Raw genomic sequence first — 12737 nt, 5'->3', positions numbered from 1 at the left:
TCCGAAAGAAAATAACTTTATTCCTTAAAAATTGAGTTTACCTCTGCAACTACCTCGAATTTGATTAATTTGTCGATCCTTTGATCCACCGCCGTTGTAGAAAATGAAATCGTAAGTTTTGTTATCAAAATTGTACTTGGGGGAGAGTTAGTTTGCAGGGCAGCAATACTAGGCGTTGTGTTGTTCGACGTTTAGAAGCAAGTTGGAGGACGATGGTGGTCATCCGTAGAGACTGCTGCCATTGAGGGATTGGGGTGTGGCGTTGTGGAGGAGAGAGAACAGAAGTCATGGTTGAACAGAAGAAATGGAGAACAAGAGAAAATAAGGAGAAGGGGAAAATGGGATAAGTTAAAAGAAAATTAAAAAAAAAAGCTAACGAATGGTTGCTTAACACGTGGGATAGGTTACCTGCTGATCCGACTTCTTTACCGGTTGGGTACAATAAAAGTTAATGGGGTATAAAGGTTGGATTATTAGATAATAATCCAAAGATTGGATTATTAACGGAAAATCGTTGAAAGGTTGGATTATTTAAAGTAATTTTTCCTAAAAGTTACATTTATATATGTAAAAGTTGTCTATTTTTTAGTGATACAATTTTTCATTTTAATAAAAAAAATCTTCAAAATCACTAATAATGTATAAAATTAATCATTTAACACTTTAAAATGTTTATCCGTCAACTTTTTTTTTAATAATATAAAAGTTATAAAAAACTAGATTAAAGTTACAAAAAACTGCCTTAAAGTTATCTTGGTGTACAATAAATTTATTGTACACCTTATACGCGCAAGACGTTTTGGATTATGAAAAGTGTAGATACTTCACTATATCTTAGCTCATACACTTTTCATTTACTATTTGTGCTTCTGGAGTTCTTGATTATGGAGTACTAATTAACCAACTTCAATGTTCACCACCATGCTGACTATGGCATGGAAGAAAGGGGTGTTGAAGAATTTGAGTTAGTAGATAAATTGATTTTGTGATTTTGGTTATGTACCATGGTTGAGAAAGGAATTTTGTGATTAAGATGGAAAATATACAAACTTTGGTGAACAATTAGGGGTATTTATCGTCGTTTTTACTTTAATAATACAACGTCATAGTTGTTTTTACACCGATATGACAAATTTCTTATCTAGTAATTCGACCCACGTTACTTACCAACTCACCAAGTATACATGTATAATGATCAACTAAGTATACATGTATAATGATCAACTATAACTTGGTGCTAGTCAAGGCAAGTCCATGGGCATGGCCAAAATATACAAAATATTACAAGGCAGAGATTCGATACGCCCAAAGTCGGAGAATCGTGCCGGACGGACCTACGATAAAAGATAAGCTAAAAACATACTTAGGAAATGATCATCGGACCAATTTTGTGCTACTTGGCTCTGGCTCCAGAATCTATTCCTAATAAGGTGATAGATAGTCAGACAGACGCATAGAGTTGGACATTGGTCGGCTAACGCACTGGTTGCCTGAGTCCGGTACAAAATTGGTCCGACACGACACAAGCCTGTTGAATACCAAATACGACACAATGCATAGAGCTGGGCCATGGGTTGTGCTTGATTGCATGGACATCATTTTAGAAATTTGGCACGAGCACAATAGGCTGGTCCGTATGCCGACACGTTTATTTTTCAAGCAATTAACGAAAAATCTTAAGATTAGTAAGGAAATCCTCTAGCACGATACGAACCGACAATAAACAAAATGTTGGACGGGACGTCCATGAGCCTTATGTATAGAACTATGGAAAGAGAGGCCCGAGATCGACCCAATCCGATTTTTCCTTGGCCCGTTCTATAATTTACTCCTGATAGGGTCAGACGCACGATATTCTTTCACAAGTCACGTCTAGGCTTTCTAGCCAATATACTCACACAACCCAATTCCATAATTTTGTGGAAAGATTATACTTCGTGTTTTGTAATTGAATTCCTATTTGATTGTTATCCAATTTCACTGTAGCCATCAAAACTAATCCATAGCAAGAGAATCTGCCCTAATTTCTTCCATCTTCTTCGATTGTTTTCGTTGATTCTCTGACTTGTTTCAGGAACCCATCAACAAAATCAACACTAAATCATCAATTTTTTTGTGTGATGGCTTCAAGAGGAGTAATGAACATGGGTGCATTAGCATCAAGAGCAAATAGAATGAGGACGAAGCTGCAATCAACATTGGAAGCAAGTGTTCTTGAAATTGAAGATGTTTCACATCAACATGCTGGTCATGCTGCCATGAGAGAGAGTGAGTATAGCGGTGGAGAAACCCATTTCAATTTGAAGATTGTTTCCCCTAAATTCGAGGGTCAAACCCTAGTTAAACGACATCGAATGGTGTATGATCTCTTATCTGATGAGCTTCAGTCTGGTCTTCATGCTCTCTCTATTACTGCTAAAACCCCACAAGAAGTTGCTCCTAAATAATCGATTTTGATTGCAATGTTAGTATGTTCATCTCTATCTCTTGTTCTTTTCATTGTTTTTTTCATTGAATTTGGGTTTGCATTTTGTTATTGTAGGTTGTAGAGATTGATAATATACGAGGGTGTGTATCTGTTCGCTATACAACTGGTTTAGTCACGCCAAATTGCTTATTGTATACCGTAAAACCCAGTGTACAAGACCTAACTACAGTACTGTTTTATGATGTTTGAATTGTGCATGTTTGAGAAGAAGGATAGGACTAAACTGTTGATTTATTTGGACTATTTTATTGAAGTGAGGATTGGCGGATTCATTCCAGTTGTTTTGGAAAAGCATTGATCAATGATTAGTTTGCATTATGCCTTTTATTATGTTGGTGGCTTAGGAATGAATTTGGAATATGTATTCTTTCCCTAATTGATCCATTTGCTTCAGGAATTTTATGTCTAAAAGTTTTGTTCTGTTTTTTCTTTAATACATAATCTGGTGACTTCGGGTGCTTATTTTATCATCTCTGAAATGGATAATTTGTTCACCTAATCAGTCTGGATCTCTTGTTCGAGAGTGGGAATTTTTAGTTGGTCTATTGCCAAGGTTAGTTGAAGTGGGTTGAATCTGTATGTCATATGGCAACTCTCAATAATCTGCTTCACCTAACCTTTTGAAGTGCTTTGTTTTTAAGTGCTAGTCTTTTTTAGTTATGGAGTAAAGTGTCAATTTAATTGTCCTTCGGTCCGTTTGCTTCTCTTTAGTTATCATTTGTTTTTTCAATGACAGTAACACTTGATGAGGATGGCAATCGAAACACCTGCAAATTTCAAAAGGATGATGTTACTATATTGATTACTTTGATGATACTCACGACCGATCGATTATTTCCTTTAGACCCCTGAGACAACACTTCTGTGTTCCCAGTGAATGGAATGTACCTATGTAACAATTATCTCTTTCCTACATTTCAAATTGTTCATCTTATGTTGAGACATGCAATAATTTGTGTGATCTGCAATTACCTAGCTTTATAGTTATAGTTTATGTTCTCTGATTCTGATGTTATGGCGGGCATTGTTTTATTAAATTGATGCCTACTGTTCTTGCTTTTGTGCATTGAGGAATGAGGGTGAAGATATTTACCACGTATCCTCATAATAGAGACTGCCTATTTTATTCACTAGCAGCATTTGTTGAATGAGCAAGAGATAGATAGTTTCAACCACCTCTGCCTGTATTTTTGCTTCTACTCTAGGGGTCATTTGTCTTTAGTCCATTAGTTACGTTCATATAATGTTTATTAAGCTACAACATTCAGGTTACATGTCTTTTATATCATCAGATTTAGGTCTTTATTGGCTCATTTAGCCATGTTACTGCCACAAAATTGTTGCACATTAGTAGCTGAAGGTAGAATAACCAGGTCCCAGTTTGGGATTCTAGTGTTTTTGTACTACAATGAATATGGATGTAGTTAACTTCATTAAAAGTCTGATCATGGAGCTTACTCTTGGAAAAATATGCCTTAAGACTACCGTCAATCGTGTCTCTCCCATGGGTGGTGGGATTTTGGACTTTTACTCAAGTGATGGCCTGATGGGTTTCTAAAATACAAAGCTTGCCCACACTGGCATGAATTTAGGTTATTTCACTTTCTCATTCTGTCTGAATCAGGCTTTCCAAAATCCTAGTATGATGTTATGAGCTGCAATTATGTGTAAATCTTTCTGCTATTTATATCAGTACGTTTCAGTGAATTGGCTCTAGCTGTTTTTGCTTCCCAATCATATGCTGATTCTTATCTTCAATAGCCCAGTTTATATTCTGACCTCTGATAATGCCTGCAGACTGGAGTGTCTGATTTCTGACAAATTGATTGATTAGTTGACTTCAAATCTCGACCAAGTTTGAGTTCTTCCATAGTCAATTGAATATAAATCTTATTCCTCTCCATGTCCAAGTCGAGAGTTTTGAAATTTTTGGTGTGTAAAACAAGCCCTTCCTTTGCAAAACCCATCTTAACCGAACTCTGTCTCCTCACCCCATTCTTCATATAGCAGAACTAGAAAATTTTATTTCAGGGATGTATTATTAATAGAACTATAAATAAGCATGTAGCATATTACTCCGTATTATTACTATAAATTATAAAAGATTTACAAGTGTAGATTATAACAATGTCTTCTAAGTTCTAACTCATTTAGCTTTAAGCCATGAATTTCTGGGGTTTTTGATAGATGGTTGGCGATCATGCTGTTTTCTTCCAATGGAATGGGTTTGTATGACAACTTGTTTGGGCCATGTGGTGGGGGTGGGGGGTGGGGGTGGTTGGGGCTGATTCCCACCCCTGCTCAGAAGTGGAAGAGAAATATTTAGCGGTAAACAAAGATATTACCATAAGAGAGTGAGTACGATTACGAGGAATCTGATACTGAGGAGAAGCTTGGTTTCATTAGTCGTAACAACAGGAAGTATGTATGATACTCATCCTTTTTACTGACAGACATTTATGGATTAAGTTAATCAAACCATTTAGCACAAGCTTTTCATAGTTTGGGCACTGTATTTACTGACATTGTATGTTATTTACAGATAACTCCAATACCTTATACTCCACTTATTCATGTAGTTGTCTATTTGATCAATCACTTCTGTTTTGGAATGTTCTGTAAAGATATTTTATGCATAGTTGGAAACTTGAAATCACTTCTATAATTGTTTCTTTTTTTGTTTTTGTTTTTGACAGTTGGCAGCAAGGTTAATTCCGATTCTGGTCCGACAGTAGGGGGCAATGCTAGAGTTTCATCGCCTTCATCGGTTTTTGTAGGTTACTGTTCGAGTGACCTATTGAAATTTTTAAAAGCATGATTTCTGTTTATTTGCCAATTAATATGTGGTACAATCATGAATTGATACTCATCTTAATCACTCTGAGAAGATTGTTGTTCAATTTGACTACACACTGATCTCATGTAGCCCCTTTGTGTAATTTGCCTGACATTCTTGTCATGGTATCTTTTAAATGTACACACAGAAACCAGAATATGCATTAGTTTAGAGATCACAGTTACTCTTTGAATTTTGTAAGAGTTAATTTCTGTTCAGAATTTGGCTTGGATTTCACAAGGTTGATGGGTTTTAAAATTTTGTGTAGAATGATATGTGGAATCTTTCTGTGTTTACAAAATCTGGGCATGATTCATTCTTGTCCCACAAACAATGATGTGAACTTCAGAGCTTATCAACAACCAATAAAAAATCTTTTGTCAAAAAAAAAAAAAAAAAACAACCAATAAAAAATGTGGTTTGTTTTTTGACTATTTTCAAATTGACATTCCACTACTTGAAGTTCTAGATGGATTTTATTCCTATCTGGAGAAGCTCCTGGACAGATTTTTCAAAAGGTCTTGCGCGTACAAGGTGTACAATAAATTTATTGTATACCAAGATAACTTTTATCCATTTTTTTAAACTTTAACCTAGTTTTGATTAACTTTTATATTAGTACAAAAAAAGTTGATAGAAATGGTTAAATGATTAATTTTATATATTATTAGTGGTTTTGAAGAAATAAGTTTTACTGAAATGAAAAAAATTATCACTAAAATATTGATAACTTTTACATATAAAAGCTTAACTTTTAAAGATTTTTATATGGTTTTTGGGGGGAGTGGTAGAACAATATCAGGTAATGGACACCTTGGCCACTACCCGATTTGGTGATTGTTAAAAGGGGACTGTATAATTTTGGTATTTGACTGTATATTCAGTACGGAGTGAAATTTTGACAAATACAATATACAATAAAATTACACATTTGTTGACTACACATTCAATAATGTTGTGTACTTCATATAAGTTTGAGATTTGACTGTATATTAAGTAGGGCAGTGGGCAGACATGCCCAATATCGAATAACGGTCTATGATTCCCCTTTATATATAGACTAAACCACGATTTTTGACTTGCAGGTTGATCATCAGGTGTGCATGATGAGGGAAAATAAAAGGGTTTTGGGATTATAATATTTTTCGTACTTCTCTTAGATGTCGTTGTCTTTCGTATTATAATAAGAAATGGAAGAACTTAAGATAGTCAATATCGTTTATATGATGATGGTTTGACTACGTACAAAACATACCAGAAGCCTCGATATTACATGTTCATGTACTTTTGATTACGAACAAAAACGAAATTATATTTGAATGTCATTTATATAACTCCTACGTTGCTTAAAATCCATCTTGCATTAATTTGGTAGATCTAACATAAATGGTGTTATTTTTAAAATTCTTACGCGTTATATTGACCTCTTACCCAAAATGTTTAAACTTAACAACGAAGCAAAGGTTCTTTTCCAAATAAAGAAAGGTAGAAGGTGGAATTAAATTACAATAAATGGAGTATATGTTAGGTTGATATAACTTTTTCTTTTGAAAATAAAAATAAAAATAAAATAATCAACTCTTGATAGTTTTTACACCATGACACCAAGTTCTCCAATTATAGTAATATTATTTGTAAGTGCATGTGACCCTAGATTTAATAAATGAAAAACTCATTAATAGATGTGAAATCACATAAAATCCAACATTTGGACAAAATTTTATTTTGTATGGAAATAGAAGATAATCAAACACATGTGGAATAACCTTTTAGGAGGGCTCCACACTTCAAACCATTGATAGTTAGAAGACTAAACACCAACAAAAGCCCATCTAATATTGACATTGTCCCCTCTTCTCTTCTTATTTTAAATTACACTTCACGTACTATGATCGAATTTCAAAGATCTAATAATAATTTTTATATTCATGGATATAATAATATAAATACATGTATTGTGTAGATTGTAAATTCTTATATTATCAAATAATATTTCTTATTTTGTTTAGAGTATTCAATTAAGGATCGTGGTATTGACGTCGGTGTTGGCTGAAGTAAAGAGAAAATTGTGTTGATGAGAGTCCAGATGGCGGTTGAGTTGAAGTTTTGAAAAGTAATTGATGAGATGTCTTATTTCTTACCTTCTTGTATTGTCCCATTTTAATTTTGGATTTGATTAATAAATGAAAAGTAAATTCTTGTTAAGACATTTCCATAAAAAACTAGAGATAATGGTACAATCAAAATGTGTTATCACGCTAAATTTTGAGGATGAAAAAGGTAAGTGATTCTAACCTTTGACGTGTTTTCACCAAATAATTATTATGTAATTTATTATCAGTTCGATACTAGGCCGAGTTTAGCTTAGTTAAAATATACTTATCCAACCATACAAGATCAATATAATTTTTTTTATAAAAGAAAAGTAAACAACAATTAAGATAGTCTTCTCTCAAGAATATATCCTAATTTATCTAAGCAAATAAAATAAGAAAACTTGGTATCTATTACAGGGTCTATATCTTGGTACTTGGTAGGTCTGAATATAATGGTCAGTGCTTATAACATATTCCGCTGCACAGTTAGCTTCCCGATATACATAACGTAATGTGTAATTATCAAAATGTGTAAGCAGATATTTAATGTAGTTCATAAATACAAGATCAATATAATGGGGAAGATCAAATTTGTTGGTTTGAAACAAACATGACTCGTCACCAACCCTATACCATACGGCTACACTCCCCCACCAAAACGGCGCCGTCTCACCCAAATTCCAGAAAATAAGTCATTTCCTTAATTTAAGAAAAAAAGTAAAATAAATAAAAAGAGAAAGATGCCTTCAAAACTCAAAAAAGTCCCACATCAACAAAAGAGGGGTTTAAATTTTCCATTCTCTCTCTCTTACCCTTTCCCTTCTCTCTCTAGAAGTCTCAACCATCTCCAAATCTCTGCAAATTTCCCCATTTTTTCATCTAAACCGCGGTGGGTTTGAGTTCTTCACTTTTTCTCTCTTAAAATCCCCAAAGATCTGTAAAAAAGAAAGAAAGAGAGAGAAAAATGGGACAGCAAAACCTGATCTACAGTTTTGTAGCAAGAGGGACGGTGATTTTAGCAGAGTACACGGAGTTCACCGGTAATTTCACCAGTATCGCATCTCAATGTCTTCAGAAACTTCCAGCTACCAACAACAAGTTCACGTACAACTGCGATGGTCACACCTTCAACTTCCTCGTCTCCGATGGATTCAGTATGTTCTATTGATTTCTTCCCCCTTTTCTGTCTCCCTCTTTTTTTTGGACGTTTCTGTTCATCTTTTTTCCATTTGTATAATTATTGTTTGTTTGAAATGGGGTTTGATCTGTTGGGTTTTTAGTGTTTGATTTGAGCTGGATTCTTCTCTTGGGTTTTAAAGGGGGAAATCTGGGTTAATTGTGGACTTTTTTAAGGGGTTTGGATTTTGAGTGGAGGGTTTGTGTTGGATTCTTTGATTTGGGGTTTTGTTGTAATTTGTAAATCTAGGGTTTCTCCATTTCTGGGTGATTTTTCTGTTTTTGTAGCTTGAAGTTGCGATTGATCTGTTGAATTTCCAGATTAGTTGTTGATTTTTAGCTCACACGTTGAATTCAGATGATTTTGATCTATATATGGACTACAATGTTCCATTTATATTCTGGGTTCGAGCTGCGGTAAATGTTTGGATTTGATTTTTGTTCAATTTCATGTGGGTCTTCTTTTCGAGCTGGGGTTTTCTGTATTAGAGTAATCTGGGTGTTGTGAGCTTGAGAAATTGGCAATCTAGATTTAATGCTGGTTTTGGTTAAAATGGGAGTTTAAGGTGTTTTGATGTGAAATGACATGCTACCCACTCAGGATCTGTTGTTTTGGAGTTTAGGATTTCCGCGGTGCTGTAGGCCTGTAGCTATATGTTCTTCTTCCTCTTTTACTATAGGTGCTAACTCTTGACTGCTGTATAATAACAGCAGAAATTATTTATCTGGGCTTTATAACTGAGTTTTGGGATGTGATTCTTGTGGAGTTAATTTAAGGTACGGAAGTTATTAGGGGGAAAATGGGTTATCTTGGGATTGTATCGTATGTGAATTTGACATATTATCTTTTTCATACTCTTGCTAGATAAGTGCTTTGATTGATAGTTTTGATAACGGGGAACTTTCTTCAATGAAATCAGCTATTTATGCATTTGGTCTGGATAAGCTTGATATTTCTTTCAATGATTGACGTGAAGCTAAGTAAAAAAGGGATGGGATGTTAATCTTTTTGTCCTCAGTTATTGGTGTGACAGCTGCTGAAAATCATTAGTGCATGCGTGTATTTTGGGAACTAAGGTGAAGTGCAAGAACTTAACCCTATAATGTGTTAAAGATTTTCCAGGCTGAGTGGGTAATAGGTGACACTATCCTGTAAAAAAAGGATGATATAGGTCCCCTCTTGATGTGTCTGATGACTATAAATTAGTTATTCTTTTAGAAAGAAATCGATGCTTATGTTGAGTTGAAGCAAGTGTTGTACGGCTGTATCTGCTGCTGTTGCCTGTTATTACTGCTCAGTTCGTGCAGTCGAATTAAATTGCTGATAGTGCAAGGCTTATAGCTTGGTGTGTATTGGAACTCATTTTGTGCTGCTATTATGGCTGGATGTTGTGGTGTTTTCCTGTGTGAGACTCGGAGCTTGTTAAAGTTATTTTTGTCACAATGTAGGATAGACTTCAGGGAATAATTTAGGCACCTTAAAGCATTGCAAAATTTCATGCGCTTATATCGTAGGAGCATAAGCTCTTAAGGTGGATCGATCAATTGGAGATTTATTGGTAAATTATCTTTGAAGTAGGTGTACAATAACTTCCCATCATTGCAAGTGCTGGTCAAGAAGGGGAATGGCTTTTAGGAAATGGCTTGCGTGGAGACTGGCCCTCGGGCTTTTGAATGCACTCATTCTGAAAGTAGATATATTGGTTGAGGATATGATGTTGCTGGGTTTGCATGCTTGGTGATTGACAGGTCATGAATAGAATAACTAAGCCTATTAAGCCAAAATTCATTCTATTTTGCATTTGTTTCATGAGCAATGTGCTTCTGAAATTGTGAGTAGCACTGCAAGCTGAGCCGACCTCTGTCTTTTCAGGCTCCATTAACTTTTCACCCATAACTTTTTTCTTGTGATATTGAACCCATATCTAGTTTTAGAGCTTCATCAATGATGTGCTTAACTTTTCATCCATATCTAGTTTCAGAGCTTCATCAATGATGTGCTTATGAAACTGTGAGTAGTGCTGCAAGCTGAGCCCACCTCTGTCTTTTCTGGAAGGACTAACCCCTCTCTGTTTCTTGTGATATGGAACCCTCTGTCATTTGTATCTAGCTTCATGGTTTCTTTTCTATTTTCTTTCTTTTTTGTTCTTGGTGGGCTTGGGAGAGGGTATTTGGTTCTAGCCTTCTCTTGGACATTGCATTTGACGGGGTTTAAATGAAATGTCATAATTATTGCTTATCAAGTCTACCTATCTCATTGTACTTGTGAAGGCCTGAAATTCACCCATATTTTGGATGTTGCAGCTTTTTGTGTAGTTGCAGTTGAGTCCGTTGGAAGGCAGATTCCTATGGCATTCTTAGAGCGAGTGAAGGATGATTTTAACAAGAGATACGGGGGTGGAAAAGCTGCCACTGCTCAGGCAAAAAGCTTGAACAAAGATTTTGGGTAGTTCTCTTGTTCATTAACGTTTCTGAAATTATTCTGAATTTATGTACACATGCTGACATCTTTGTATTCTTTAGGCCTAAGCTTAAGGAGCACATGCAATACTGTGTGGATCATCCAGAGGAGATGAACAAGCTTGCGAAGGTACAGGCTCAGATTTCAGAAGTCAAGGGAGTCATGATGGAAAATATTGAGAAGGTAAGCTTTCTGATATATCAAAGGCTGGTGGTAGTGATGGTTTGAGACATGAACTGCTATATTACAATACTGATTTTCTTCATAATTATATGGTTGCCTCTTTACCCCTTTTACAAATTAACCGTTTAAAGACGGTGAAGTCAAACTGTTAGTAAGATGTAAATTTTTTCTTAATGTCACATGGTTCACTTTTGATCCTTGAAATTGGTACAGAAATGTATGATTCTTTTAACATCATTCAATCAATTTGATGCTGTGGAACTTTTATGTTTTCTGTCTTTGAACTAGTGTTGGCCTGAAACTTTCAAGTTAGTTATAACTGATGTATTCCCTTTCTGAACAGGTTCTAGATCGTGGTGAGAAGATTGAGCTTCTTGTTGACAAAACCGAAAATCTCCGGTCACAGGTTGGTGATAGTTTCTGTTGAAAATGATAAATCTAATAATCTTCACCCTCTTGGTCTAATGTTATAATTCGTAGAAAAACATGTTAGCTGCTAGTCTGCTACCATGATGCTACCCGTGAATTGTACCGGAAAATGTTGATTTGATATCTACCCTTGATGAATCAATTTTGTGTATATTGATGATTATATATTCCATTGCGAAATTTCCACAGGCACAAGATTTCAGGCAACAAGGAACACAGATGAGGAGGAAGATGTGGCTTCAGAACATGAAGATCAAGCTTATTGTGTTGGGTATCATCATTGCATTGATCCTTATCATAGTGTTATCAGTTTGTCATGGGTTTAATTGCGGGAAGTAGTTCCCTTTGTTACCGGGGAAAAGGGGTTTTTGGAGGCGGTTTGGTTGTGGGTGAAATATATTTGGTACTATAGTTGGTAACGAACGAATACATCTATTCCCTAATGTTGATTATCTTCTTTATTATAGTCCAGACTTTTGACTGTTCTTGGTAGAATCCTGCATTTATCTGCTGGTGGTTGATTTGGGAGGTGAATGCTTGTATTCAGTTCTCCAAACTGTGGTGTGTATAGGTTGTTGTCTTGAGTATAAAACGGGAATTTTCGTATCGTGGTAAATGTATCGGTTTTTTTTTTTTTTTTTTTTTTTGTATTCAAAGCTGCGGGTGAAGCGCTGGTCTTGTTCATCTGTTGATTACGATTTTGGTTGAAAATTCATTTGGTGGACTTCATTCTTTCTCTACATTGTCACGGAACCTCTTTTTTGCTTACAGATTCAACTTCTTAACTGTCAATTTAAGACTTAGGGCTACCTTTTTCGATTTTATGTTTTATTATCATGTTTTGGTCCTTGAATAGTTGAATTGTTGCTTAATTCATCTGTTGAATGATTGACTAATTGGTGATGGTTGTTTCCGTCAGTTGGCTTATTTTTTATTTGGCATGAAATAGTCTCATATTCCGTACTTCTGTCTAGAGGTGAAAGTTTGGTAGAAAAAAACCGAAAACGGAACCGAACTGAATAAGAAATTCGGTTCGGTTTGGACTGAGATTTTTTAAAAAAAGTTGGT

The 12737-nt window shown here is 35.2% G+C and overlaps 1 protein-coding gene and 1 long non-coding RNA gene across 2 annotated transcripts; both read left to right on the top strand.

The window, feature by feature from the left end:
- The first annotated feature begins 1697 nt into the window (after positions 1 to 1697).
- Positions 1698 to 5517, top strand: LOC110796716 (uncharacterized). Its single transcript, XR_002535661.2, has 2 exons — positions 1698 to 2464; positions 5185 to 5517. It is a non-coding gene; the product is annotated as an uncharacterized lncRNA (long non-coding RNA).
- A 2647-nt stretch (positions 5518 to 8164) lies between these two features.
- LOC110796712 (vesicle-associated membrane protein 721) lies at positions 8165 to 12285 on the top strand. The gene is made up of 5 exons (XM_022001801.2): positions 8165 to 8574; positions 10901 to 11042; positions 11120 to 11240; positions 11584 to 11646; positions 11859 to 12285. Exons 1-5 carry the CDS (start codon positions 8385 to 8387, stop codon positions 12006 to 12008), a joined length of 666 nt encoding a protein of 221 aa, XP_021857493.1. The 5' UTR covers positions 8165 to 8384; the 3' UTR covers positions 12009 to 12285.
- The last annotated feature ends 452 nt before the right edge of the window (positions 12286 to 12737 follow it).

This window comes from Spinacia oleracea, chromosome 4 (genome assembly GCF_020520425.1).
Source record: "Spinacia oleracea cultivar Varoflay chromosome 4, BTI_SOV_V1, whole genome shotgun sequence".
Taxonomy (NCBI): Eukaryota; Viridiplantae; Streptophyta; class Magnoliopsida; order Caryophyllales; family Amaranthaceae; genus Spinacia; species Spinacia oleracea.
This window is presented reverse-complemented; position numbering and strand designations above follow the sequence as displayed.